Source organism: Lathamus discolor, chromosome 6 (assembly GCF_037157495.1).
Source record: "Lathamus discolor isolate bLatDis1 chromosome 6, bLatDis1.hap1, whole genome shotgun sequence".
Taxonomy (NCBI): Eukaryota; Metazoa; Chordata; class Aves; order Psittaciformes; family Psittacidae; genus Lathamus; species Lathamus discolor.
The window spans coordinates 77688126-77716019 of record NC_088889.1 but is presented as its reverse complement, the minus strand read 5'-3'; the positions used below and the strand labels follow the sequence as shown (position 1 = coordinate 77716019).

Sequence of the window (27894 nt, the reverse complement as noted above, 5' to 3'; positions counted from 1 at the left end):
GATGCCCCTTACTCCAGAGCTCTAGGATGCACCTTGCTAAATGCAAGTGGGCTTCCACTATACAAATTTAAGCAAAAAACGGGTAATAATAATATTATTCAATAAAATAGTCTGTGAAGATGTGCTCTGTGTTGTATTCAGTGCTACTAGTATAACTTCACTAGCAAAAGCATGTGTTCACACATTTGGACACATGAGGCATTAGGAAGGCTCTTACGCTCATGTTTCAGGCTTATAAAAGGTGGAAGCAAGGACAGGAGGCCTGGGAAGAATACAGGGATGCTGTCTGGGAAGCTAGGGACCAGATTAGGAAAACTAAGGCCCAGTTAGAATTAAACTTGGCTAGGGATGTGAAAGATAACAGGAAGGGATTCTATAGGTACACTGCAAACAAAAGACAGACTAGGGACAAGGTGGGCCCTCTCCAGAAGCCATCAGGAGAATTGGCTACCCTGGATTTGGAGAAGGCTGAGGTTCTTAATGACTTCTTTGCCTTGGTGTTCACTGGCAAAAGTTCCAACCACGACACCCGAGTCTTGGAATGCAGACACAGGGACTGTGAGGATGAAAACCTTAGGCCCACTGTAGGAGAGGACCTAGCTCAAGACCATGTTAAGAATCTGAGTGTGCACAAGTCCATGGGACCTGATGAAATCCATCCGTAGGTCCTGAAGGAGCTGGCAAATGAAGTTGCTAAGCCACTGGCCATCATATTTGAAAAATCATGGCAGTCAGGTGAAGTTCCCGACAACGGGGAAAAGGGAAATATAACCCCCATTTTCAAGAAGGGAAAACTGGAAGATCCAAGGAACTACAGACCAGTCAGTCTCACCTCTGTGCCTGGTAAAATCTTGGAGCAGATTCTTCTGAAAGGCAAGCTAAGGCACATGAAAAACAACAAGGTGCTTGGTGACAGCCAGCATGGCTTCACTAAGGGGAAATCCTGCCTGACCAAATTGGTAACTTTCTCTGATGGGGCTACGGAACTGATGGATAAGGGGCAAAGCAGCTGACATCATCTACCTGGACTTGTGCAAAGCGTTCAACACTGTCCCACACAATATCCTTGTCTCTAAATTGGAGAGACATCAATTTGATGGATGGACCACTCGGTGGGTAAAGAACTGGCTGGATGGCCACACACAGAGTTGTGGTCAATGGCTCAATGTCTGGCTGGAGACCAGTAACAAGTGGTGCCCCTCAAGGATCGGTCTGGGGACCGGTCTTGTTTAACATCTTCATCGCTGACATGGACAGTGGGATTGAGTGCGCCCTCAGCAAGTTTGCCGATGACACCAAGCTGTGTGGTTCGGTTGATATGCTGGAGGGAAGGGATGCCATCCAGAGGGACCTTGACATGCTTGTGAGGTGGGCTGATACCAACCTTATGAAGTTTAACCATGCCAAGTGCAAGGTCCTACACCTGGGTTGGAGCAATCCCAGCCACAGCTACAGGTTGGGCAGGGAAGAGATTCAGAGCAGCCCTGTGGAGAAGGACTTGGGGGTGTTGGTCAATGAGAAAATGAACATGAGCCGGCAGTGTGCACTCACAGCCCAGAAAGCCAACCGTATCCTGGGCTGCATCAGGAGCGTGACCAGCAGGTCGAAGGAGGTGATCCTGCCCCTCTACTCTGCTCTCATGAGACCTCTCTTGGAGTACTGTGTACAGTTCTGGTGCCCTCAACATAAAAAGGATATGGAGCTGCTGGAACAAGTCCAGAGGAGGGCAATGAGGATGATCAGGGGACTGGAGCACCTCCCGTATTAAGACAGGCTGAGGAAGTTGGGGCTGTTCAGCCTGGAGAAGGGAAGGCTGCATGGAGACCTCATAGCAGCCTTCCAGTATCTGAAGGGGACCTAAAAGGATGCTGGGGAGGGACTCCTCCTTAGGGACTGTAGTGTCAGGAAAGGGGTAACAGGTTAACACTTAAAGAGGGGAAGTTTAGATTTGATATAAGGAGGAAGTTCTTTACTGTAAGGGTGGTGAGGCACTGGAATGGGTTGCCCAAGAAGCTGTGAATGCTCCATCCCTGGTGGTGTTCAAGGCCAGGTTGGACAGAGACCTGGGTGACACGGTTTAGTGTCAGACATTACTGCCCATGGCAGGAAGGGGTGGAACTGGAGGATCTTAAGGTCCTTTCCAACCCTAACTATTCTATGATTCAGACCCTGACTATGCCGTATTTCAAGCAACCAAGAACTTTTCTTGGATTTGACTTCAGTTTTGTTCTTCTAAGGTGCCACAAAGTATCTAGATTTTGATTCATCCTTTATTATTAGTCTGCAGTATGAATTTATAAAAACACTTCTGCAGCATGCATAATTTTTAAGGCAGCTAACATAAACGTACTGAAGTGAGCCACCTGAGGCACTGGTCTCTCGCTGCATTAATGTTAACACCTCTCAGTTCATTATATTGAAGGCTGCTAAAAGGTCTTAAAGAATTAGTTGGAATGTTTTCTTAATCCAGCAAGGGAGGTCACCAGCCAATAAAGCTCAAGTGTTTTTATCCCAAGTTTAAAAGTCTGGAGACTGATACTGCAATTCCACACACATTTCTTCACGGCAATGCCAACACACCCAGTCCCCAGGCTCATTCACACCTCTAAAAACCTCCTCTTTGATAGAGCCAGCTCAGCTCTTTGTTCAGCTGCAGGGACTGGAGAACCCACTGGTTACACTACACAACTCCAGCAAAGCTGAGGAGACAGAACAAAGTCATGGCTGACCAGGCTGCTTATGAATGGGCAACTGGCACAGGTGAAATGAGATCCATTTTGTGCAACTTTCTGATTAGTCTTCCACTTAATCTGTGCTATTATCAAGAGCAAGAGAGTGCTTCCCCCACAGAGCTCCACTGGTAAGCAAAGCAGCTGCACAGCTTTCCCTCCTTTAGAGGGAAGCATCAAGGATCTTTTCCAGTAAGGTCCCTATCCCTTTCACACCAACCCTCTCTTAGTTTGGACCATACACTTCAGTTCACAGGCTTCAAGCCAAAGCATGAGCCTAAGGAACAAAATGGGTTAAAAAAAACCAAAACAAATCTGCTGAGAATATCTTAAAATCAGTATGGAACAGAGGTAATACACCTGAAGAAGCAATTATCAAATCGTGTGGTTAAACTTTTGGAGTAAACTACTTTAAAAATTATTAGCAAGTTTTGGTTTCTGGCACATTTTAGTTTGATTTTGCTGCTGCTTATTTTTAATTCCTCATCTGTAAGGACACTTTAAGAAGGAAAAACAAACCAACCCTGAACAACAGAACTGATGCTTATGGTTACTGGCTTCATGGCATGATGGAGATATTGCAAAGCATTACACTAGTTTTTAAGAAGACTGTTTTTCTGACACATGGCTGAAGTCCAAGAAGTATCTGAAACAGACTGAAACAGAGGAGATAAAAACCACAGAGGAAGAATACGAGAAGGGAAAGGAAAGCAGAACAAAATTGTGAAACATCACTACTGTTGTTGCTACTAACAAGGAGGGGTTTGCATGTGGTTTGTGACCCATTGTTTAATTCATACAATTTACAGACACACTTGTGTCCAAACTCCTGATAGTACCTACTGCTCTCCAGAAATCAGGTTCACCTCTCAATATTATTAAGCAACCAATGCATAACCAGGTGAAAAATTCTTTAGGTCAGTTCCCTGCTATTCCCAACGAAGACAATCTAACTATCCTTAACTTCACTTAATGAACAATAAAAGAGGGTTCACACAGCCTCTGCTTAAGCAGATTTCCTTTTTTAAACAAAAGTACACCTCACTGCCTTAGGACTTGAAGTCTGTAAACCCATGCAACAGCATCTGAGTGTCCAGTCAGCAGTAACATCTGTAACAGAAGCAAACCAACCATTTATCTAAATGGAATAGTTAAAACATACTGTGAAGGTAAACTTGCATCTAAAACTTGTACATCATTATGTTTACCAGAAATATTCTGGTGACACACAAGTTTGAAGTATTTCACAACTACTATAAAGCAACAGCAATGGGTTGGCCGCATCAGGAGAGCTGCCTGGCTTTACAAGCAGGAAGGGAGAATGGAAGTTCTTCCCCACCTTCAAATGAAGTGATCTCTGTTACTGAAAAAAAACCACCAAATATGATGCAGAAACCACCATGCTCCAGTACTAGGATTGGCAACTCCACTTTGATTGCCTAAAACAAAATGTATGGGGTGGGAGTGGGAAGGGGGAAGGCAAAACCTGAAACTGATTGCTCCCCAAACACCTTTTAATGTCTTCATTCTTTTCCAGTAGCCAGAGATTATCAAGATACAAAACAAAACAAAACAAACAAACAAAAAAAAAAGGCATATACAGTGCTAAATAAACACAATTCAACACAGACACTCCTCTAGTCATACAGGGGCTGGGGCAGCCTGGCAGGACCAGATCAGTAATAGTCCCATCACAGCTGATGGATAAAATGATGATGAATGAAAATACAGATCCCAGACACAGAGTGGCCATCCTTTCTGATCTTAAGACCCACAAACCAGAACGTTCGTATCGCCACAAGCCACAATCCCACTGCTGCTGCCACCACCATGTCTAGCACAGCAGAACCACAGAATATGTGGAAGTTTAAAACATCTACCCAAAAGTCCTCATCTACTGAGAGATAAGGGCTGATCTGCACAGTGAAACGACAGGAGGGGATGACATACCTGCCCCAACACATGCAGGGTGGCTTCTTCCTCAGCTGAGGGTTCCTAGCCTGCAGAGCATCCCCAAGCTGCTGCTGGGTCCCACTGCAGGCATGGGCAACCACACATGAGATGCTCCAGAGTGCATACCAGCACCACATGGCCCAGGCTTGAAACTGACATCCACAATTTATCCTGTATCTTCATGGCTCAGAAGCAAGTTATACACCAAACATTTCCTACCTAGTCACAGAATGTGTTCATCTTATACTGGGAAAATTTCTTAAAAATTCAATTTCACTTTCCTTAAATACTGTTTATATGAACTTATTTATTAACTTATTTACTGCAGATATAGTCTGTACATTCATAATTCACAGATTAGACATTTTATGAAAAAAGTTTACACCCTGATCTGTTTAACAGTAAGCATATTAACCCAAATGGATTTGGAATTTAAAACCTTTGCCAAGTTTTAATAGGTGTTTGCACCCTCATACTTTTATCAAAATCTCCATAAAAGTTCTGCCAAACAGTATCAGTGATGTTAGAAAATAACTCGCCAAAACATACAAAACATATGGGAGGGAAAAATCTCTATTGTGGAAACACACAATCATTCCCTTTTTTAAACACAGCTCAACAGAAATTCATCCAATGGTTGTACACCATCACATTTAGAGCCCTAAACCAGAATCTTCCTTAGATCTTAACAAAAAAAAAAAAAAAAAAAAAAACACATGCACAGCTGGAGATGCGGTAGCTTTTAAGAACATCCTTACAGTTGCACTATGTGAAAGCACCAAATGATCAAACTTAGAACTATGGTGAACACCAATGATACTCCTACACATCCTTTCCTACTCACACTAGGAAAAGAGAAATTATGAAAACCACTGTAAGAATTTTCACAGATTTCTGCTTTTAAACATAAAATTCTACTGGAGTGCATTCAATCCCTTGATACACAAAATATAAAGCTCCAAGTTCTGTTTTCCAGTACTTTTATGATGTTTCATATCAAAGAGGTGTGACTACTAAAAAACCATCACATACGCAAGAATAAGCAGAGGTACCCGTGTTTTCTCTTCTCCAATTTAAATAGGATGCTCCTGATACATCTTCTGAGTAGCATCACCCCAGAGGTTGCTTTACAGCTACAGCCAGGATGAACTCCAGGTTTGCAGGTACTGAACATCCTGTTCTCCCAAGATGTTTGATGCTACAAAGCACGATGGTTTTGTTTAAATCTTCGCTATTAAATGGGTCAGGAATTACTTATTTCGGTAATGTCTAAAACTGCAAATTAAAATACAAACCAAGATCTGCTATCTTGATTACATAATAGAAATTCAGTTATAGCAAAATTTACTATTTCGTTTTAATCTCCGTATTTTAAGATCTTTTGTTAAACAAATCTGCAAATGCTGCTACCCTGAATAATCAAGCTGTGGTATTCCAGATGCATAAATCCAACATAAAACAGTCTGCAAATATGGCTTTATATTCTGAAAGAGTCTCAAAGATTCCTAGGCACTACAGCGAAAAACTAACAGTGTCTTCCCTAAACTGCAAATACTCAGTACAGCTTCAGTATTTTCAAAAATCCATCTACTAATTTCCAGAAGCTTAATTACTTCTCATTGACAAAATAACAGCTTTCTAGGGAAACTACACAAATACAAGTCAGAATAAACCACTACTTCCAAGCTGACCATTCTTCATTTTGCTGGCAAGTCATTCAAACTCCATTCAGTTTCTAAATTTACAGAGCTTGTTTTACTACAAGCAGTAAGCCAGGCTGAAGAGAAAAAACTGTTTAGCAGAGATACTAAGATGTGTCAAGTCTAAGCCTGCAACAACATACACAGATACACTATGCTAGGTGCACTCTTTTTGCTAGTGTATCAAATGAAAACACTTGAACTATTGGAGCAAAATACATTCTATTTTAAGTGACCAACAAAAAAAGTTTCAGAAAACAGCGCTGCATATTTGATGACTTGACAGATAAGACAGCCAGTCTCCAGCCCCCACTCTACTTGCCAAGACACTTTGTAATAATTGCTAATATATGTATTTATATACATATGATTTGAGAGGGAAAAGCACACTTGCTATTACTAACGCTTTGTGTTGCAAACTACTCAATATTTTACTCCTTCACAGTCAACATTCTCCAGCTACAAAATACAAAGTTAAATTAAAGCAACTAATCTGAACACCTGAAAGCACAAACTAAATCAAACAATGCTCTATTTAAAATTTATTATCATCTAAGAAAAACTGGATGCTTCGCAAGCTTTATACCAGTTCATTTTCACCCTTACCCCAAATATCAAATGATGTCATGCAAGATGTACTGGTTAAACTGGTTTAACTGCTACAGACTGGATGCAGTGTTGAGATTTTCTTGTGATAAATTAATTCTGCAGCAATGAAACTGATTCAGCTAGTCTCAAACAACTATCTCCATCTGCTTTTTGAAAGTTTGGGCTTATATTTCTTTTACACACACACCCCTCGCTACTTACATAGTACAGCTACCCAGTAATGACAGGGAACAGTTTTAACTTCTCTTCTGAATACTGGAGTGGAGCAAGGAAATCCGTTTTGTATAGTTCATCCTCAATAGTGTGCCATCTAAATTTCCCTCTGAATTTTCCATTTCTCCTTCATAGAACATTTACTAAATCTGATAACCTATTGCACCCAGTTTATAAAGAACTCGCAGAAGAAACTCTGGACACCATTAGCACTCTTTAAAAGTCACCAATGCTGCTTTCTCAATTGGTGTGAAGCAGCTACATCAGAGTAATGCAATACAGATCTTTTCCCATGGCAAAACATGCTGTTTCCAGAAGTAGTAAACATGATCATTACCCAGGAATAAGAGGCCAGGCCTGGTCCTTCTCTTTAGGTATAAAATGAGAATTAACTTAATTTTGCTTGCTGTCTGCTGCCTCAGCATTTTTATCTCCCCTCACTTGAGCATCATCTATTTCATGGAAAAATGTCAAGGATGGAGAGGGGAAGGGGCAGGAAGAACATACAAACAAGCAGATACCCACAGTTGTGTAATGAATTTGTCTGCATATTCTCCTCTCAAACATATAGCCTCACTTTACCACTGCTTAGCTAGCAGCAACACAGAAGACAGCAAAGGAGCTCAGGGAAAAAAAGAGATACAGACCTTCAGAAAAGGCATGGAAGCAGGCAAAAAAAGAAATTAACACTGTTATATATGCAAATGATATTAAATTGCCAGGAATTGAGAATACTAATGAGGATGAAACATGAGAGGGAAGTAACCATTCAGAAGAGAGGCAAAAAAAAATAAAATAAATACTTCTGTACTTGAGACCAGCATCACACAGCGGGTCAGAAATCTAGTAAAATCTAGTAGTAAGCAAAACAGGAATGAAAAGCAAGCAACACAGACTTCCAATTACATGGGAACTGCAGAGAAGCGCAATTTTACACTCTTCACATACATGCACGCAAAGAGCCATGTCAATTACTTTTTTTTTTTTTTAATCGTTCTTTGTAAATACCTTGCATAATTTCACCTGACATTCAAACCTGAACCTTAAATAGCCCTAACTAGGATAAAACTTGGAAGACAGCATTGCCTGAGAGGCTCCAGAGGTAACACAAGGAGAACACAAGTGTGCAACCTGAACTACCAGTCACCACATATTCACGGACTGTGACAGTGTCTCAGTAAGCTTGCGCTGGCTACTTTGGAAAATAAACTTCCATAATGGGAAACACATGTACATACATAACTATGGGCAGAGGCTGGACCTACCAAAAAAGCAGATTCAAACCATAAACAAGGGAAACTTAAAGTTAGGAAGCACAAACGAGAGTTTCCATGAAAAATCTTTATGAAATATGTAACTGTAGGTTTGTAATAAACCAAGTTGTTTGAAGTTCACACACATTTGTGAAAACACGCTACAGAAGTGGCATATAAAAATATTGGGATTTGGATTAAATTACACTTTATAGAGCAACTCACTAGCAATTAAACAGACAAATTCTTTGTCTGATAAAGCAACCTATATACCTTACTTACAGTAGAGAAAAACTATTACCTCTTGTACTAAATTTATTTAGCATAAACTCCTCAAAATTTCTAGAGGATAATTTACTAATCACCACCACAAACTGTTAATTTATCTAAAACTCAGGCACCAGCGGCTCACCTGCACACTCCCACTCAGTGGTTTCAGTCCAAAGGCAGCAACAGCAGCCAAAATCACAAGTTTTTATATGACAGTGGATCAGGGCTGCACACAAAATCCATAACCAGTGACAGAATTTGGCCAAATAACTGCCAGCATCTGCACTGCCTCAAGCAGCCCTTCTTATTCCTTCCCACCCCAATGCCAAACCTTCACCACAACCGTACAACATTAAATGGGGCTGCAGGGTGAACCAAATTAAAACCCTAAACCCCACTTCTTGTTTTTAATCTTGAGGACTTCACCTTCACAGGGAGGTGCACCAACCCAGCAGCTGGCATGGCACATAAGATGAAAGTAAGCAGCAGCAAATGCTGTTTGCCCAACTGTATTAGGAAACACAACCTCCTTCGACACATCCCTTAGTTTCTCTGTCTACGTATCGCTGCTGCTTAGCCTCAGTAAGGCTACAGCTGATTACAAACAACATCCACAGGTAACAGAAGACTAAACACACACAGAGGTGATTTGCAACACCACTGCATTCTGAGCATTGTAAGGAGGTGAGCCTGCATCACACCTAGTCCCGCTGAGCGGGGACCTGCCCTTACCAAGGCTGTCATTGCTTCTTTCCTTCATGATGCAGAGATTAATTTTTCCTTCCAAAGGGAATCTCTTCCTCCCTTTTTAAGTCTTATGGCCCTGTCTGGTACTATTATTTATACACAGTGTCCATAATGTCATTAAGGAAGAGTGAATTAGTCATAAGGGAAAGCGAAGAGAGAAAAACAGGGACGTGAGAGCAGACACTCAAAATACCACATCTGATTTAATCCTACAGAGTTTAATTCCACACTTCTTTTACTACATCTGAAATGGTTATTTTGCTTATCAAAAATCGATCATCTGCTATAGCTGTACATAGAATAAGTGAACCTGCACCTAACACAAAATCAAGATGTGCAATTTTCCACTGCGCATTCTTCACATACCTCCTAAATCTAACGTGATTACTCACTGAAGAATGGCATCCAACACTGTTCTGTGCATGTTAAAATTAAGTTAACTACATGTTATTAAGGATTTTCCTCACTGCTTGAAAGCATCTCTCTCAAGAAAGCACACCCATAAATTAAAATTAACATTGTTTTACACACTAAATGAACATACACCCATGATGTCAACTTTTGTTAAAACTCGGCAATAATCTGATCTCAGTTATCGTGTAAATTTAACACATTTCTCAAGAAAAATCAAGAATTGCAGGAAAAAATCTCCAAAGACTAAACTTTCTTAGTTTTATTTTTGCATAAATGAAATTGACAGTTCTGTAAACTTTCACCAATTAGCCAGTTTGTAATATCACTGAGACTCAGCTGTGTGTGGCCTAATAGATCTCAACTAGATTTCCAAGATAATGCTGTATTTATTCTCGGTGTTGCTATGTTGATATATGCAGAGACTCTTTCCTCACCCCTCCAATGGAGGTGGTGACCTGTGTAAGACTTCCACAACCAAAGGGACTTCTGCCTGTATTTTGGACTCCTGTATCCCTAGTCACAGAGAAGATGCAATCCAGAAACATTCAGAAAACCTTTAAAAAGCATAAAAAAGTTTAGCATTTCACAGTGTGCCCAGCATCGTAGGGCATCAAGCCCACAAAAATCAAACTAAAAACAGTCAATATTCTAAAGGACTTGAAAAGGGTATTCAGAAAAAGCAGTTTGCTAAGGGCTATCAAACAATCTGCTGGAAAATATAACCCACGAGATGTTAATATTTGTATGCATACAAAGAAATATTAGGTATACTTAAAATCACCTCCTTTAACGCATTTGTCACACAGAATATAAATCCCAGTTTGGAGATTTCTTCCAAAACAAAAACAGAAACAGTCACTCTGACAGTAGATAAGTTTTAGCTATTATTTCATGAAATAGCAATTTATGCTCAAGAAAGCAAAGCTTTATGTAATGACCTTCTAATCTTGAAATGTAATCTCACAGTCACAGCGACAAACTTCCACTGAAACACCTTTGCTCCTCCTGACTTCAATGGCAATTATTTAGCAGAAAGATACATTTACTAAGTTGACTGCCATTGTTTCCAAGTAAAATATCTTGTGTTAGCAAATACTTATGTCACTGTTGATTAGAATGGTCGTAACAGAACTGGCATCTTCGCAGCCAGGCATTCTAAATGATATTTAGGTAGTTGGGCGTTTTTGACCTCCAAGTCAAATTCCACCGGTATGAGCAGCATGCTGTGGCTGCCCTTCCTTAGGGAACAAAATCCTGCCATACATTTGCCCAAAATAATTTTCACATCGCTGAATCCAGGCGGAAGGTATTGTTCAAAGGGGGGAGGGAGGGTACGTAAAAATAACAACACAATGCAAAATAAAATGCAAAAGGCACCAGCGGAGACCACACCGGACGGGAGAGGGAACAAGCCTGAAAATGTAGTGCCTCCTTTATGAAACCAACGCAACTGCATGACGGTGCAGGATCCGGGCCGAGGGCTATGCAGGCGCTACACATGGCCAGCGCTGCCCGCCGACCCCGCGCTAGGCCCGCCCGCAGCCGTTCCTGTAAATAACCCTCAGAGGAGGGTTAATTAAAAATGGCGAGCAGCGTGGCTGCCTGCATACAATGAGCGATCGGGCCGCGGCGCCCCGCACGGCCCCGGGCAGGGCAGGACTCAAGCCCACCGCCGGCAGGAGCGGGGACACCGGGCCGCGTCGGGCTAGGCCCCGCTGCCCACCGTTCCCCGCCCGGCAGCCCTCGGGACAGCCGCGCCCCCTTCCCCCGCAGAAGGCAAAACCCTCCCCAGAAATCACAACTACTTTGAGACGAGCCCCAAAACCCCCTCATCCCAGCCGTCGGGACCCCTCGGGGCGCGGCTGCCTGGCCCCACCATCCCCCTCCCGGGCTCACCTCCCGACGGGGAGGCTCGCAGCCCCGCCAGGCCGAAGGTCCGGGCTCGCGGCCGCACGCCTCGCCCCGGGGGCGCGGGGCTCCTTTTGTGGCAGCGCTTCCCCCGCATCCTCCCCCTCCCGCGATGCAAATTCCTGCGGAGCCCCCCCACCCCGCGCCGCGGCCCCCCACTGCTCCTCACCGCCGCAACTTTCCCCGGCCGAAGTGCCGCCGGGCAGAGCTCCCCGCGCCCCGGGAGGGGGGATCCCCGGCCAGCCGCGGGACGGTGAGGGGCGGCCAGTCCGCTCGCAAAGGAGGGAAGGGCTGGGCGCGTGTTTACCGCGGAGGGAAGACGGGAGCTCCCCGCGGGGGACGCGGCGCCGGGCGGGGGAGCCCCGGGAACCAGCAAGAGATGGGCGAGAGGGGGGAAACTCTCCTCAGAGTTGAGGGCGCGGGCCCTGCCCGGGCCGGGCTTTACCTTCCATCTCCATGTCCTCGGGCTCGCTCAGCTGCTGCTCCCCGGGCTTCTGGTGCTGCTGCTGCTGCTGCTGATGGTGGTTCATGTCGGGATGGGGCTCGGGATCAGCGGTGGCAGCGGCGGCCTGGGCCTTTCCCGCTGGGGGCTGCAGGCCTGTGTCGGGAAGGGAAGGGGCGGAGGAGCGGCGGGGCCTCGGCAGCGGCCGGTACTGAGCACCCACCTCAGGGGGCTGCGGCTGGGCTCCGGCGGACAGGGAGCGGGTAGCCGGCGGAGGCAGCGAGACGCGCACGTATTTGCTCGCTATTCGCCCAATCTCGGCGGCGGCACCCGGTCGGGGGAAAGGGGTGGGGAGGAGGGACCGGCCGGGGGTGGCGGCTTCCCCGGGGGGCCGGAGGGGAGGGGACCGGGAGGAGGGGAGGGGGGGACGGGAGACCAGGAGTCAGGGCCCGGCGGCGGCGCCCGCCGCTTCCCCCTCCCCCGGCGAGGTGTCCCCGGCGCTGCGAAGTCGGGGAGGCGCCGCGGGGACCCTCCTCTGCCCTCCCGCCCCCCCCAGCGCCCCGGCACAGCCGCTGGCCAACGCCTGGCTCACTGCTAACGGCCCGCGAGCCGCCCCCGTTGCCTGTGTCCCGGCTCGCTGGTGCCGCTCCGCCGCCGCCAGCGCTCTCTTGTCTCAAAATGGCGGCTGCGGTAAACGCCGTGAAATGTCACATCCGCATGAGGGGCAGCCCAGCGAGCCGGGGAGGGGGAGGCAGCGCCGCGGCCGCCCCGGGAACAGCAGCCGCCGCCGCCACAGGAGGCCGGAGGGGCGGGGCTACAGCGGCCGGGCCCGGCTCCTGGCGTCGCCGCGGCCCCCGAAGGCCGTTGGCGCTACCTGCGCGTATCCCGGGGAGGACGGCCGCCGCTGCCCGCCGCTGCCCGCCGGTCGAGGCGCCGGGACCCTCCCGCCCTCTGCAGCCGAGGCTCGTTTCTGCTGCCGGCCAGGAGCGGGGGCTTCGGCCCCACCTGAGAGAGGCCCGAGCCCCCGCCTCCGCCTCCACCGCGAGCCCTCTCACTGCGGAGGCGGCGGCCCCCGCCGGGGCTTGCCAGGGGCCGCGGGGCTTCTGTGACTTCTGTGGGCACGTTTCCGCCGTGTGCCCGGGCCCGCGTGTGTGCGGCTGGGTGCGCGGCTCACGGCGGGCCCTTCCCAGCCCACTGCCCCAGCCCTGAAGCCGGGGCACAGGCTCCAGCTGTGTCTGAAGTAAACCTGGCAGGGCACTTCACTGCCTCGCGGCCCTAGGCCACACGTGTAGAGCATGGGCAGGCGGAAAGGATGAGTTTGTGTGATGCGTGGGGAGAGGAAAAAGGAACGTGCTGTAAACAAGACTGGTTGTCACCTGGGTGTCTTGTGTGGAGGGCATAGTCCCTGAATTATAAACTTACCAACTGGTTTGGATTGGGAGGGACCTTAAAGATCATCTAGTTCCAACCCCCCGCTATGGGCAGGGACCTGTCTGTGCTGGAAGGAGAAAGGAGGGGTGCAGGTAAATAAATAACATCTGACTTGGTCCAGTTTTGGGTTAGAGTAACGCATGAAGCAGCTTCACTTAGGGAAGAAAGAGTATGTGGAAGGCAATGGAGAGCTCTGTGTAACAGTCCAGTATTTACTTCACAGGCCGGGGAAAAACGCAGCCTAATAGTTTGTGAAGGGAAGGGTTCAGGACATGCAAAATTTGGCCTCTTGAAGGGACTGAAAGGGTACCCAAAGCAGACAGTGCTGCTCTGACTGCAAGTGGGTAAGTGAACTGAAAGTTTATTTTTGTTTCTAGTTTATAAAATGAGCAAGTCAAAAGCAATCTGGGGGACAAGTCCAGCCTGTCTGGGCTCCAGCTGGCCCCTTCATGGAGTCTGCAGGGGTGGGCAGGAGAGGAAAAGAATTTCCAAATCTGAAGCTCTGCCTTAAGTGGTAAAACTCTAGAAAGAGGAAAAGTAAAGGAAGTTGAAGATATTAGTGGGAAGATAAGGTTTTAAAACCAGCAAATTTTGTATGTTGCCTTCCAAAAAGTACATTCTGACTTTTGTGTTTTGTGTTCCCCTGAATTTTCAAAAGCTGTTTAAAGAAAAATTATTTATAATCTGGAAATGGTTTGTTACTATTGATTGACCCAAGCAAAAACATAACAAATCTGCTAGACTTGTGTTTAAAATATCTTGACAAAAGAGGAGGATTAGGACAGAGGTTCAGACAGATATTGATGCACGTATCTTTAGTTTCTTGATGTCCTAAACTCTGAATTCCCTACTGCCAGTCTTCCCCTATAATTACCTTCCAGAACAATTGCTCTTTCCTAATGACTTCCATTCCAGCCTCCTAAATCATACACAGGTTTAAACTCATCCCTCTGTCCTCCCTCCACAAGCCATCCCCAATACAGGATGAACCGGTATGTCACAACAACAAGGTGGATACAGCTTATTACCCGATTCTTCAGCCATGGACACTGAGGCTGTGGGCAGAGAACAACTGAGGAAAACAATTTCACTGCTGCACAGAGTGAGTCCCTAATGTCAACTGTAAGCTGATGTTATTGTAAGCATTAAACACATTCCATTATATACAAAAACTTCTTTGAGCTTCAGTTCATTTTAAGGTAACTGATTTTCCAAAATTGATGACTTCCCATGCTGGTTTAGAGGAGTAGAAGTCATTCAAAATGTAACTGTACAAACCTTTTGCTGTGGGAAGACCAGTAAGGAAGAGAGGCAGGAATTTTCTTGTCAGTAACTGGATGCAGGAGCGATGCATCATCACTTTGTGAAGACGGCATATCACAGTCTAGCACTTGATTGTATATTCCTAATTTAACTGAACTTTTATCTTCTCAGAGTCCAGGTATAATCCAGACTAAATTACCTTATAATGTTTTGAAAAGACATGAAAATGTATCATTTATATTGTGTGAAAATAGCCATGAGTAAAAAGGAAAAAGTCTATAGAGAATTGATTCAGGTACTTATTTTAAGGGAATAAAGTTTAAGTATGTGTATATAATAATCTCAGATGCATCTATGAAAGAATGAATTAGTAGGCATTTTACACCATCAGCAATTGTAGCACTGTGATTGGATTGTTTCTAGACAGGAAATAGAAATCTTATTAATTGCCAAGCCTAAGGTGAAGTGCAGGTCTCAACATATTCTAATGTTTTACCCAAACTACATGAAAAATACTTATGCTGATTTTTTTTCTGGTCCACTGCCACTCCATCCTGAAACTATGTTGTTCACCTTTCTTCAGTACAAGACACACAAACTCTGTTCTTTGAAGGAAAGGACAGTCACCTTTTGTATAACAACCTGGACACACCGTTGCTGCCTGCATTTCACCCAGCCTCTACTCCAGCATTGATACCCAGTCACTTATTTCTCCAGCTGTTCCATAAATGCCTTTTATTTCCTTAATAAACGGGTTTCTGCACTGCACCCCCCCATCCTCAACAGCCACATCCCTCTGCAAATGATTCCTGTCTGCTGTAGTTCTGATGGCAAATTCCTTGTGCAGAGGAGTTGGGCAAATCTCTGGCAAGGGTTATTGATACTCAAAAAATAAAGATCATAAGTGGGAACATGATGAATACAACCTATGTATCCATTCCTATTGCTGTTATTCTTGTCCTTCCTTTTCCACTCTTTCCTTTTATTTCCTACACCCACTTACTGAATCTGGTCTAAATTTAGGCCTGTATCCTGTCAACTAATCCAGTCCCTCTTGGCCCCTGTGCCCACATGAAATGTTGGTGAAAGGTGCGCCTGAGCAGAGGATTTCATCCTCCAGGTGAGGTAGTAGATTAGTAGGCAAAGGAGATCCCTTAATGTGTGCTCTGGGGGTCAACAGGGCTGTGAGACTGGTTGCAGCCTCCCGGCATTCTCTCCACATTAGTCATTGTAATGAGAGATGAAGTTAAAGAGGTGCTATCATCTTTAAAATGCCATTGAAGAAATGAGCTTCATTTTGTGAGGCTGGCCTGCTCCCGAACCTCCCTGAAATATAAAAATAAATCTAGCTCAGGCTGTTTATTTTTAAAACACTCTCAAGCCTGTGTTCCTCTGTGTGTGTGGCAGCCTGAGCCTTCAGGAACCAGAGCGAGTCCTGGGTCTGTGCTGTGTTTCTGCCCTCAAGGTGAGAGATCCTGTCCATGTTGAAGCCGCGGAGGCTCACCCTGCCCTGTTGGTGGGATTCCCCTGTGTTCAGCAGGGCCTTATGGCTGCTGCAGGGAAAACTATAGGAGGGAACTACAGGAAACTGGGCTGAAGGAAAGGAGGAGGGTGTTTGTCCCACCCTCTGCCCCATGGCAGAGTCAGCTAGACCAGGAGTATTTCTGCCAGTCTGCTGCTCTCCTCCCTGCAACTCAGCTGCCTCAGAAAATCTTGCTTCTCTCTTGCCTCCATTTACTGCCCTGGCTTCAGCTTCAGAGATGTCCTCTCCTGGCCAGTCTCTACACTTACTTCCAGCACCACTTATGGTGCTCCATAATGTGTGCAGGTGGCTGTGTCTATAATTAAGAAAATTTATAGCCATTTAATGACAGAAGAGCAATTAAACCAGCACACGTAATATAGATACACTAAACCAGCAAAACTGGGGTTGCTGTTTGTGCAGCTTACTCTGCTGTGTTTCTGGAGGAATATACATTAATGCAAATGTGCCTCTGTGCCAGCACCGTCCTTCCTCAAGACATTGAGTTTGTACTCCTGGGACCATACCCACAGTTATACCAGGCTGCTTTCCCCACTCAGGCAGCCTCTTCTCATTTGTCACAGTTCTTCTCCTTCATTCCATATCCATGATCAGAGATGGTAGGTACTACAGGGATAAAAGTAGATAAAATATCCTCATTGTTGCCAGAAGCATTCTTTTCTCTTGTTTGTGGTCCTTCCAATGTTTTGCCCTATTACTAATGCTGCCTGGCTTGCTTTGTACCTGAAGAGTGAAAGGTGGATCCCAGGAGACCTTATTTAGGGAACCAAAGAATCAAATCCATTGTCCTGGACACTCTAGATGAATGCAATGGCAAATCAGAGACCTTCCAATTCAACCAAGTGATCAGTGGCTCTTGCAAACACCTTCAAGCTGAGTGTTGGCAAGAAAATAATCACAAGCTCCTGCAGCACATGAGGTAAAAGGCAGAGAATGTTGTTCAAGGTGTGAAATTGGATGGAAAAACTAGATTAATTTGTTTGGCTGCAATGTATGTAGCTGTAACAACTTGTTGCGCAGTTAGTGAGATGGATGAAGTTTCATGTCCTGTAAATGTATTTTCAGCATTTTCTGACCCTCAGCATCTGCAACAAACCCAGACCTTCATGGCTTTTCTTTCCACAAAGTGACAAATAACTCCAGATAACCCCAGTCTTTCTCTGAGCAGGGGCTGGACCCAATGACCTGTGAAAGTCACACCCAACTGAAATAATTCTCTGGTTCTTTAATGAGGCAGCAATTTCCACAAAGTTTACAGGCATATTAGTTCAGTCTTCTTTCAGTCTTCTCCCTTTACCATCTTATGTTGAGGGTGACAGGCAGGCAGACAGTGCAATACCTAAGCTCTGTTTCCTCAAGAAACTATGGTAAAATACATAATTACAAAATTTTCAGGTATGTTTTCAATTCAGAGATCTTTGGTTTGATGATTTCTCTTTAACTGAACAAACGTCTTTGAAGGAGAGACATAAATCATTATTCCTTAATAATCAAAGGTGGTAAATCCATTAGAACTTAATGCATTTGGTGATGCATTTACAGGTTTTAAAGTATATTTTTGAGCAGTTGTTCTATGCCACATCTTTCATACAACTTTCACAGAGTCAAGACATATGATTTCATTGCTGTTTAAGAGAAGAATTGTTGAACTTTCATTTTCTAATGAACTAAGCCCATTTTGCTAAAAAGTTGTATGTCTACATCTAAGCTGATAGGTGGTAACTCAGTCTCTGTTTACTACCTTTGAAAAGTCCAGTGATTCCTATTTCTCATAAAATTTTGTTGGATACAATAAACTATGAAGCCACATGTTACAGTGATATACATTCAAAGAAAAAAGGGAATGGAAGGTACTTTACTGGTCTATCTTTTTCTGTACAACTAAAGGTAGCTGTAAAAGTGGTGTCTCTAAGTAGAAGGCAGAAGGTGAAGCTGGAAAGTACCTATGCAATTAAGTACACTTGCAACAGCCCTTTTTAAAATACATGTGTTATTAATGGAAAATAGGTATTGACAATAAGAATGCCTCTCATGCTGCATGCATTGTTCTGCTGAAGCACTTGACCAGCAGAGGTTCTCAAAATGCTTGTCATGTGGTGAATTTGAATAATCTGTGCATCTCCACTGTAAGCGAGGGGAGGTGTTTAACATCAGTGTATTTACAACCGGGCAGCAAAAGATGAAGTAGCTTGTTGTACACTACAGGTCGTACAGTAGCTAACTCACTGTCAGTGCCAGAATGTGAGCTGTGTATGTGCTAGAGAAGTGAGTTGTGTGGTCTTTTTTAGAAAAAAATGGTGGTTTGTATGTTCTGGCCATCCCTCTATCACACATACAAGAAAAGGTGGCACAGAGTAGTGGAATGAAAATAAGGTGAATTCCTCAGACACAGCATAGCAATTGATCACCTTGTTGCAAAGGTGCTGTTGTTTAAGTCTCTTGACTTTTGACACCAAAAGCAACTATCATGTGTAATGGTATTTGGCCACTTGTCTATCCAGCTGTGAAGGATACCAAAGAATTTCTATTCCCTTTGCCAAGAGAGTTCTTGAAGACAAGAAGAAACTTTCCAGTTAAGCTACCAGGCTGAGATTTAGGAAATGGGACTTCAGTTCTTGGCTTTGTCACAGACCTTTTCTGTGACATCTCCTCTACAAAGCACCTGATTACTGATCTAGAAGAACACAACACATATTTGAATTGGGTCTTGCTAACTAGAGGAGGTAGTTGTGTATCCACAAATGTAGTTCTCTGCTTGTCTGGTCACAGGAAAGGGTCACAAAGATGGGCAGGTACTGTGTCTGCTAAATAAAGTGTTTCCTGATGTTGAGTAGGTCTGCCAACTGTTAGTGCTGCTAAGCAAACAAACCAGTATGCAAAATATTATGTTCTAGTGAAAATAAATATAGAATATAACATAGGAAATCTGAGTACTTCAAAATCTGAGCTGTTTCTCCTCCATGAAAGCACCTCCATTTGCCTGACCATGCATCACAACCCCACCTGAATGCTGAGTTTAGCTTTTGTGTACCAAGAAGCTAATGGCAGCACAGGCATCAGCCTGAGACCTACAGTGCCATCTACCCACTGCGGTTTCCTTATCACCTTCCTCTACCTTCTTCAGAAGCAAATCCTGCCTCCACAAATCCTTTGCTTCTTTAAAGGGTCCACACTGATGATTACCTCCTCTCTGCCACAGATTCCTCTTCACCCTGGTCTTCACTTTATCCTGACAGTTTAACAAACAAGGCAGACACAGCATAAGCATAGGTGATGCTATGGCTACATTGAATCTCTCTCTACCATATAAGGATAATCTGTGGTATATTAAGGGGTAGATTTGATTTCTTTTCCATGTGTTACTTACATCTGGCAGAGTTCAGTATAAATGTAGGAACTGATCCTACAATTTGATCAGCAAAGGTAAACCCAATGAAGTCAGTTGGTCAGATTCCAGTACTCAGGTTATTCTTTTAAGCTGTTTTACATGCGAACCTCACAAAACTTGTAGTCACAAAATGACCAAATAAAACAAGGGAACTGAGATCTGAAGTTAGCATTTTTACTTCAAATGAATGTTATGACATTGGCTGAATTAATCCATTTGGTTCAAGTGGCAAAGAAAAGATCTTAGGGAATAAATTAAACGAAGCTAAACTAATAACGGAAACTTTTTAAAGATAAACTTGGGAAGATACACCTTTTGCTTTGAAGTGAATAAACTAGGTCCTAGAAGACACAATTCTCTTTATATCGCTTTCAAATGAGAGCCCTGATCATGCAGGGAGCTATGTGCAGGCAGATCCAGGAACCAATGCAGTGTCCTTCAGTGCCTTGAGTTTTGATTTCTGAAGGTCCCAGTAAAATGCACAAAAATATTTTGCCCTCTGTGTGTGTATGAAAGGAGTATCAGACTTACGAAGCTTCATTTTTCCTACAAGAAACTGCTGAAGTGAAAGCCCTTTGACTTTTGATAAAGATGGAACTACTGATTTTTTCCCAGAGTAAGTTGTCTCCTAAGTATTATTAGGAATTTGAGTTCAGTAGGAGAAAGAAGTATTTTGATTAGAAACCCTTGCTCTATGATTGTTCAGATGTCGGCCCCATTGTCATTGTCATCCTCCTGGTTTTCCTATGCTATCTGCCAGCTAGTAAAGCTGGAGAGGTCAAAGTGCAAGGAGGCCAAAAACCCAGGACAGAATTAAGAAAGATACCTTCAGCCTCTTGTCATAAAAGCCTTAAGAAACAAATGAGATGGGGTTTTGTTTATTTTCCCCCTCCTCTTTAAGATATTTTTCAAAGGCATATATGAACAGGAATGATTGCTACAGACATTTAAGCAGAGACTGAGAATTAAATGCTAGAAAACTGCTCCTATATGTGGGGTTTGAGGAGGTGGAGTTTCTCACCACAGCAATGTGAGAATTGTGCAGAATGTTGCAGAGAGGAGGAAAATACCAATTAGAGTAATAGAAAGAGCAGGGCTGGGAGCACAGAGATAAACATCTGGCAGGCTCCCTGGGGCAATTGCATTTGAAGACTTAAAAATAGGAAGGGTGAATTTAACCAGGATCCTGAAATGGAACTGAAACTGGTAAAGTTGTTTGGTGGAATCACATAATTGCACTTTTTCCTATTATTAGTTTACATTCAGAGGTAGTTTACATTCAGAGGAGTTCAGGAAGCTGGACTTTTAAGGAGCATAGAAGAACTAACAATAGAGTGTGGGAGGCAAGATGAGAGCATGAATTAACATTTCTGCAATGGTGAAGTCAAAGCAAAATGTGGCATCTCTCTACCTTTATTTGTTATCGATATTTAGTAATGAATATTAATTATACTTAGTACAAGCTGTCTTGTTATTTGAATAGAAAACTTACTTAAACATTCAGTTGGTGCTAACATCACAGCTCAAAGCAGGCTGTCATTATTTCAGCATGCCTTGCTTTCTAGGCAACCCCTCCTATGTCCACTGTAGTGGAAGTGAAGTGGCCTTTCATTCAGGGTACATTTTGGCTGAGCTTGGTTTTTAGTAAAAATAAACCATTTAATTCTTGTGAGAAAATTGGAGTGGGGGGAGGATCTTTTTGGCAGTTTTAGATGTATTGTATTTGAAATATTTGTGATGCATGGTGTGGTTGGTAGCAGTAGGGCATGGGGAAGAAAGAGAATTATCAGTTCAGTTTTTCAGATACACTATGCATTGAAAACCCTTGAATTGACCTTTTTCAAAGATCGCCTCTGGTCAGAATTCACTTCTTGATCTGGGATCCTTAGGATAATTTTCAATAACTTTTTTGTTTGATCCTTGATGTCTACAGTTGCTGCATTAAGCAAAAAGCAGGATTTCTATGGTCATCATTTGCCCTTTCCACCAAGTATGTGCATATTTAATATCCCCCATCATTTCTTTCTGACTGTACCTGGCAAAGGAAGTCCTTGCAGAATCATCACTGCTTTGCCAATGCTGAAGGCTGTTGCCTGGAGTAATATGATGCATGTAAGAACCTGCTTTGACACTTGATTTCTTTGACTTCTCTGCAGGCTACTACAGTGTTTTGGCAGACTGTTGGTATTCATTGTACTCCTTGCACTGATACTTTTTCTTGTTTTTTCTTTTTTCTTGTTTTTCTTTAACAGTGTACCACACTGTATCTTCTACAAAAGGGTTAATTTGGTGTTTCTACATGCTCAGTGGGATGTCTTTTTCATATTCCTATGTATAGGCCCTGTACACTGTCACCATCAAACTGGAGGATTCTACCAATGGTTACCTCATGGTGTCAGCTGAATGCATCAGTCACGGCAGGGGAGAGGGATTGTTCTTTATGGATAGGATTTTGTGGTTCTGAGTAGCTTCAAGGGGATCAGTCCCAGAAGTCCTCTACAGCAGAAGCTGAAGGAGCATCTTTCAACACAAACCAAACCCCAGGAGGATCGAATATTTAAAGATCTTGCCAGGAGCTTTCTAACAAAGGCAAATCTTTTACCTCTGGCCTCAGATCAGAACAAGCAGAAGATTTTGAGTGATGTTCAGCTGGGTTTCATATCTGGGAAAACCTACATCTGAAAGTAAAGAAGAACTGACACTTTTCTTTGATGATTCTTTGATGATTAAGTCCATGAGAACCTAAAGCTTAAAGCATTGACCTTCCTCAGCTCACATGGGAAGCAGCACATCCCAGTAGTGAGGCTCCTTGATATAAAAATGTCAACAAGTTTTACCTAAACTGAATTTCTCCAAGGTAGATGCTCAACACCTTGTTGTGAGTTCATATGGCAATGGGTATTTTTGAAAACTCCTACAAAAAGTTCTGTTCTAGGGTCTTTTTGGAGTCTGGCCTTCTCATTTCCTTTGAATCAGTCATTGTCTGGTTTCTTAGATACTTTCTTGGTGACATCAAGTGAATTTCATGCATCAGTGACTTATTTTCTCTTAGATTTTACATGGTAGAGAACTCAGATGAAAACCACTGCAAGGAGGAGACTTGAGTTATTTTACCCTGCATCTTATAATGAAGCCCTGTTCTAAATATTGTATACAAAGCAGTTGTAAAGTGCTGCTTGAGCAAATTAATTCCCTTGAAAGGTCTATCTAACTTACTGTCTCACTTTGTATCAACACAACAGGAAACTCTGTTACCAATACCTTGTCTAAAGGCTAAACTACTCCAATACCTTTTGGTTTTATCACCTGTCTGGCCTGGAGTTTAAGTTATGTCAAACTTCATTTGATCTGACCAAAGCAGCCTCTATCCCTTATGCTGTTTGTCTCAGGGATATTTCGATCAAAGGTAACTAGCTATGTGGACTTTCTCCATGCATTTACAAACCCACTATGCTTTAGATTTAGTCTACAGCAAGAAATCCTATTTTAGCCATCCTGTGCTGTGAAAATAGTTTCCAGTGTTATAGGAATCAAGCTCTTCAACCGAGCAGAAACTTCATCTGGTGCAGGATAGCATTAGGTAGCTCTGAGTTTCTTTTGCTGGAGTCTCACATGTACCTTTCAGAGAGTTGCCTTATTTTTTGTTTTAAATATGTCTTGGCTTCTGTATCCATCAATTTCTCCTACCAAGTCCATCATTACGTGTCTTTTCTCATTGTGATAGCTTCTTTTTGTCACCTCCTGTTACTCCAGGGGTAAGAATCTAGACAGACCTGCGTAGACAGCCAGCCACTCATGGGAACTGACTTCCATAAAGAGACTGTTCACCTCTGTCCTATTGTTGGAGAGTCTCTAATAAGATACTGATTTTGTAACTTCTGTATTGTTCTGTCAGACCCTCTTCTCCTTCCTATCCTCTTTTATTTTTTTCCCTCCTTGGCTAGTTTATTTCTTTGGTAAAACATTAGCTCCTGCTCAAACTGGGAGCAGCTGATCCAGCTGTGGAGATCACCAGCTTGTGCTTGGCACTAGTACCAAGCAGCCGCTGTGTGAACCCAGACCTCTCAGAGTTATTAAGGCTTGTATTTATCTAATTCTGAGTAGTCAAGATGTAGGACTGAGAATCTTCACTGAAATGGGAACCTGAATGTTCTTTTAAAATGCAAAAATTATAGGTCAGTAACTTTCTTTGGTTTAGGCTGTTGGTATTTTGCAATCAATACTGTTTGGGTGTTGCTAGTATAGCATGTCATTAGGCATTCACAGCATTAAAGCTTAACCGAAACTAGAGAGAACAAAGCATCAACTAGGCAGAACAAAGCACACATTAATGCAGAAATAGATTATTCTAAGAGATAGTTCAGATTTACACAGGTACAAAAACAAACAAACAAACAAACAAACAAAAAAACAAAAACAAAAACAAAACAAAAAAAAACATTATTTGTTCTGGGAATTTGAGTGAGAAGACAGAATATTTTTCCAAAACTTCGGGCTGAGTATGTGAAAACTGCCTTATTAGTTCTACTTACTAAATCATGGACATATCTTTCTAGGAAAAAGGTCAAAGCATGTCCCTTAAAGGGTCTGAAATAGTAGGAAGCAATCCTGTATTAACAGATAGGACAAGCTGAAGTACTGGTTACACAGACTTTTGGGACTTGAGGAAGGCAGTAATTGCCCTGGCCAGCATGGCTACGGCTGGAAGAGGATGAGCCATGACACCTTTAGGCACAGGCACAGCTTTTCAGTGGGGATACTCCTGTGCATAACTTTACACATACACTTTTGCAGACCTGCAAATCTAATGCAATAGTTTTCTTCCTCTTTATATCCTATAATTTGAGGGCTGAAAATTATTTATAGTAGACGGAGTGTTGTTTAAACATGAGGGTAATTTGATGTTTAAATAGGTTGTTCTTTAAGGATACTTCCAACTTGTTACTGATCATCTCTCAATACAACAGCTAGGCTCTACTTTCAAAGAAGCAAGAAACTTTTTCCAGTCCAATGTCCTCATATCTTATGTTCCTGAACAATAATTAATAGCAATGTCAGACAGTTCTGGAATACTACATTGCAAAGATCAGGGTGCTTAAAGATGTCACTACTGTCAGTCACCTTTCCTATTTTTTTGTCAGGTGTCGCTGCCCCCAAAAGCAAGGACAACTTTTCATGATTTAGAGCTGGGACTGCTGCAGTTCTATTAAGGCCAACACAAGCTAGAGTTACTTTCCTTTAGTATACTGGGCTGACAGTAGCAATCTAGGACCTGATTCCCCAGAGGATCAGGTGTCTCTGCCTTGGAGAGGAATAAGGCTGAAGGCAGTATAACCTCAGACTGCTGATTTTAATCTGCTGTCCCAAATGAGGTGGTACTTGGTTAAGCATCAGATAGTGGCTGTGAGGGGAGGTTCTGGGCTATGTGACAGGTACTAGAGGCCAGGTAGATTGTTGTCTGATTCTGCTGGCTGTGGAGAGTTTGGACATACTGACAAGCTATTTTTGAATCATGCCAGGCAAAAGCTTGAGGACTGGCTGTCTAGAAATTCGTGGGACATCCTCAGTCCTCTTCTGCCCCAGCAAAGAAAGCAGAAAAGTAAAATAGTTATCTCACACACACAGAGGCAGGACAGCAGGGAAATATGTCAAGGATCCACAGTTGGAAGGGCTCTACCTGGTGTTTAAGGGGTTGTAAGAATGGACACTGATTTTGGGAATCAGTGGCTGAGCAGAGGGTATGTTGTTGGAGGGAGGCAGGAGTGGAAGCTCAGGCTTACCCACTACCTGAAGGGAAGGAAATTTCCAAGGGTAGGTAGAAGTCCTGGTGGGGAGGGGTGAAATAATGCAGGTGAATGCTCCTGTGTGCAGGGAAGCCAGCATGTACCCACAACCTGTGGCAGGGTTTAGCTCTGGAGAGCGATACAGTCACTCGACGTGTACAGCATATTGCGGTGCAAATGTACATACCTGCTTGTGGGTTTCTGCCTGATAGTGGGGTATGGAGCAGTGCAGGAAAACTGCTGTTTCACAGGCAGATGTACAAACTCATGCTCCTTGTGCAATGCTCACTCACCCTCTTGTCTTTCTCTGCTACATCCAACTCAGGTTCAATACTTTTCCTTCCCCATTATTTTGAAATAAAATGACTGGGGATGGGGGGGGGGGGGGATTAAATATGTAAAAGTGCGCACCATTTTATAGTTGTCAGGGAAGCCAGAACTTTTCAAAGCTTAATTCTTCAGAGCACTTTGAAAATTCCTGTCAGAAAATGTCATACAAAGGAACTGGAGGAAGCCAAGGCTGGTTCAGGAGTAATTTCTGGGGATATGAGACTTCGAAGAAGGCAAAATAGCAATAACCTGTATGAAGGAGAGAGGCCTATTGGCCCTCATGTTGTTGCCTTTCCTGTTCTTCTGGCTTCATCAGCTCTCTGCTGATTCCTGCCCAGAGGAGCTTCCTCATTCTTTCCCTGTTATTTTTGAATCCACCTTTCCATTTCCAAAAGACAAAATGTGAAGTAGATTGATCAATGAAATAACAAATCTCATATTTCCTAATGCCTAGCAAATACTCCCTGAGCCTGCCTGATGATCCCCAGGAAAGAGGATCCTTCTGGGAACACTGGCCGTCACCCAAGGAGAGTAGGAGACAGCCAGGCCCAGCAGCAGCATCGCTGGCAAAGCACGTTCTCTCTTTTCTTGAGACTAAGGGAATGAAGTGTTTTTACAAATCTTTATGTAGAAAATCTTCTTTTCATTTGCTTTCCTAGATTGATGTGGTGTGATTCTTCCTGCTTTATTTATGGAGAGATTATTTGGCTATATGATTAACTAACACAACAACCAATTACACGCATATTGTAGTAATTGGGAGTTTGTGTACAGAAAAATTACCATAGAAATTACATGAAAGAGGCTCATCTCAGTGAAACAGAGGAAGACTGGCTATTGGAGCAGGAACAGTGTAGATCATCTTCCCATATAGATCTGTCATCTTGCTTTGCAGTTGCAGACAGAGGTTCTTTTTCAAACCACACATTTGGTGACATTTAAAAACATATCTGCAGTTTACTAGATGCTCACGTATAGCAGTATAGCATTTCTTGTATCAGACAATGACACAAGTAGACTCCTTGTGGCCTGTTTTTATTGTTGAATGCTTTTACTATGCATAAGACACTTGAATAGGGATGTTACAAATGGAAGGTTTGTGTGGTGATTTGCAGCTAGCTGCCTGGTGTTGCCTCTGCTTCTTGGGGCAGTTCCTTAACCCTTACACTGAAAATAACCAACGTATGTTTAGCTATTGCAGAGGTCCCAAAGGAGCTGCTCTCAAGAAATAGGAGGCTTCAAATATCAATGGCATCTCTGTTAGGAAATTTGAATCTTTCCTTGAAGGACTGGATAACCTTAATGATTGAATCCAGGAAGCAGAAAAATAGGTTAAGTAGGTGAAAGAAGCACAAAAGGATAAAAGTAACCTGTAGGCAATCTCAGTTTGTCCCAGAGGAATTTTGTAACAGAGAGGTAAAATGATTCTGCAATATATCTGGAATTCAGAGTTCCCAAATTCAGACTGCCTACTCCCACTCCCAAAATAATTTGCTGTGAAGTTTATCGCAATCTTAGCATGTTGGTGATAAGCTGGAAAAAATGACAGCTAATTCAAGAAGAGAGGGGACTGGGCAGCAAAGTAAAGAAAATTAAGAGTTCTGTATTTGTATGCCACTCTAATAAAAGAGCTCATCACCAAAATAACACTTCTAATTTTTCTTTATGGGTTTAAAATCTTTGTTGTATACCAGCCAGGACAATGCATCTGTATAGCTACACTATTACTGTCAGCAATGTTCAGAGTGAGAAGGAAAGGCATTATGTACCAAAAAGTATAAACATAAAATTAAGGTTAAAGGAAGATACAAAAAAAAAAAAAAAAAAAAAAAAAGGGGAACAAAAAAACCTTACCTGGGTGTATGCTCTGAATATCCTGGTCTTTCGCAGCAAGCACAGCCTGGAACAGCTCCCCAAA

General features: G+C 43.3%; 1 protein-coding gene across 2 annotated transcripts in view; it reads right to left on the bottom strand.

Moving 5' to 3' along the window:
- Positions 1-12928, bottom strand: part of USP7 (ubiquitin specific peptidase 7) — a 75398-nt gene extending 62470 nt beyond the window's left edge. The window contains exon 1 of one of the 2 annotated variants that reach the window (XR_010613648.1): positions 12242-12928. Coding sequence is in view for 1 of the 2 variants with exons in the window: in XM_065683917.1 (XP_065539989.1) it covers positions 12242-12326 (85 nt within the window). In the remaining variant the exon portion in view is untranslated. The remainder of the gene's footprint in view (positions 1-12241) is intronic. The other variant, XM_065683917.1, reaches the window with a different exon arrangement.
- Between the last annotated feature and the right edge of the window lie 14966 nt (positions 12929-27894).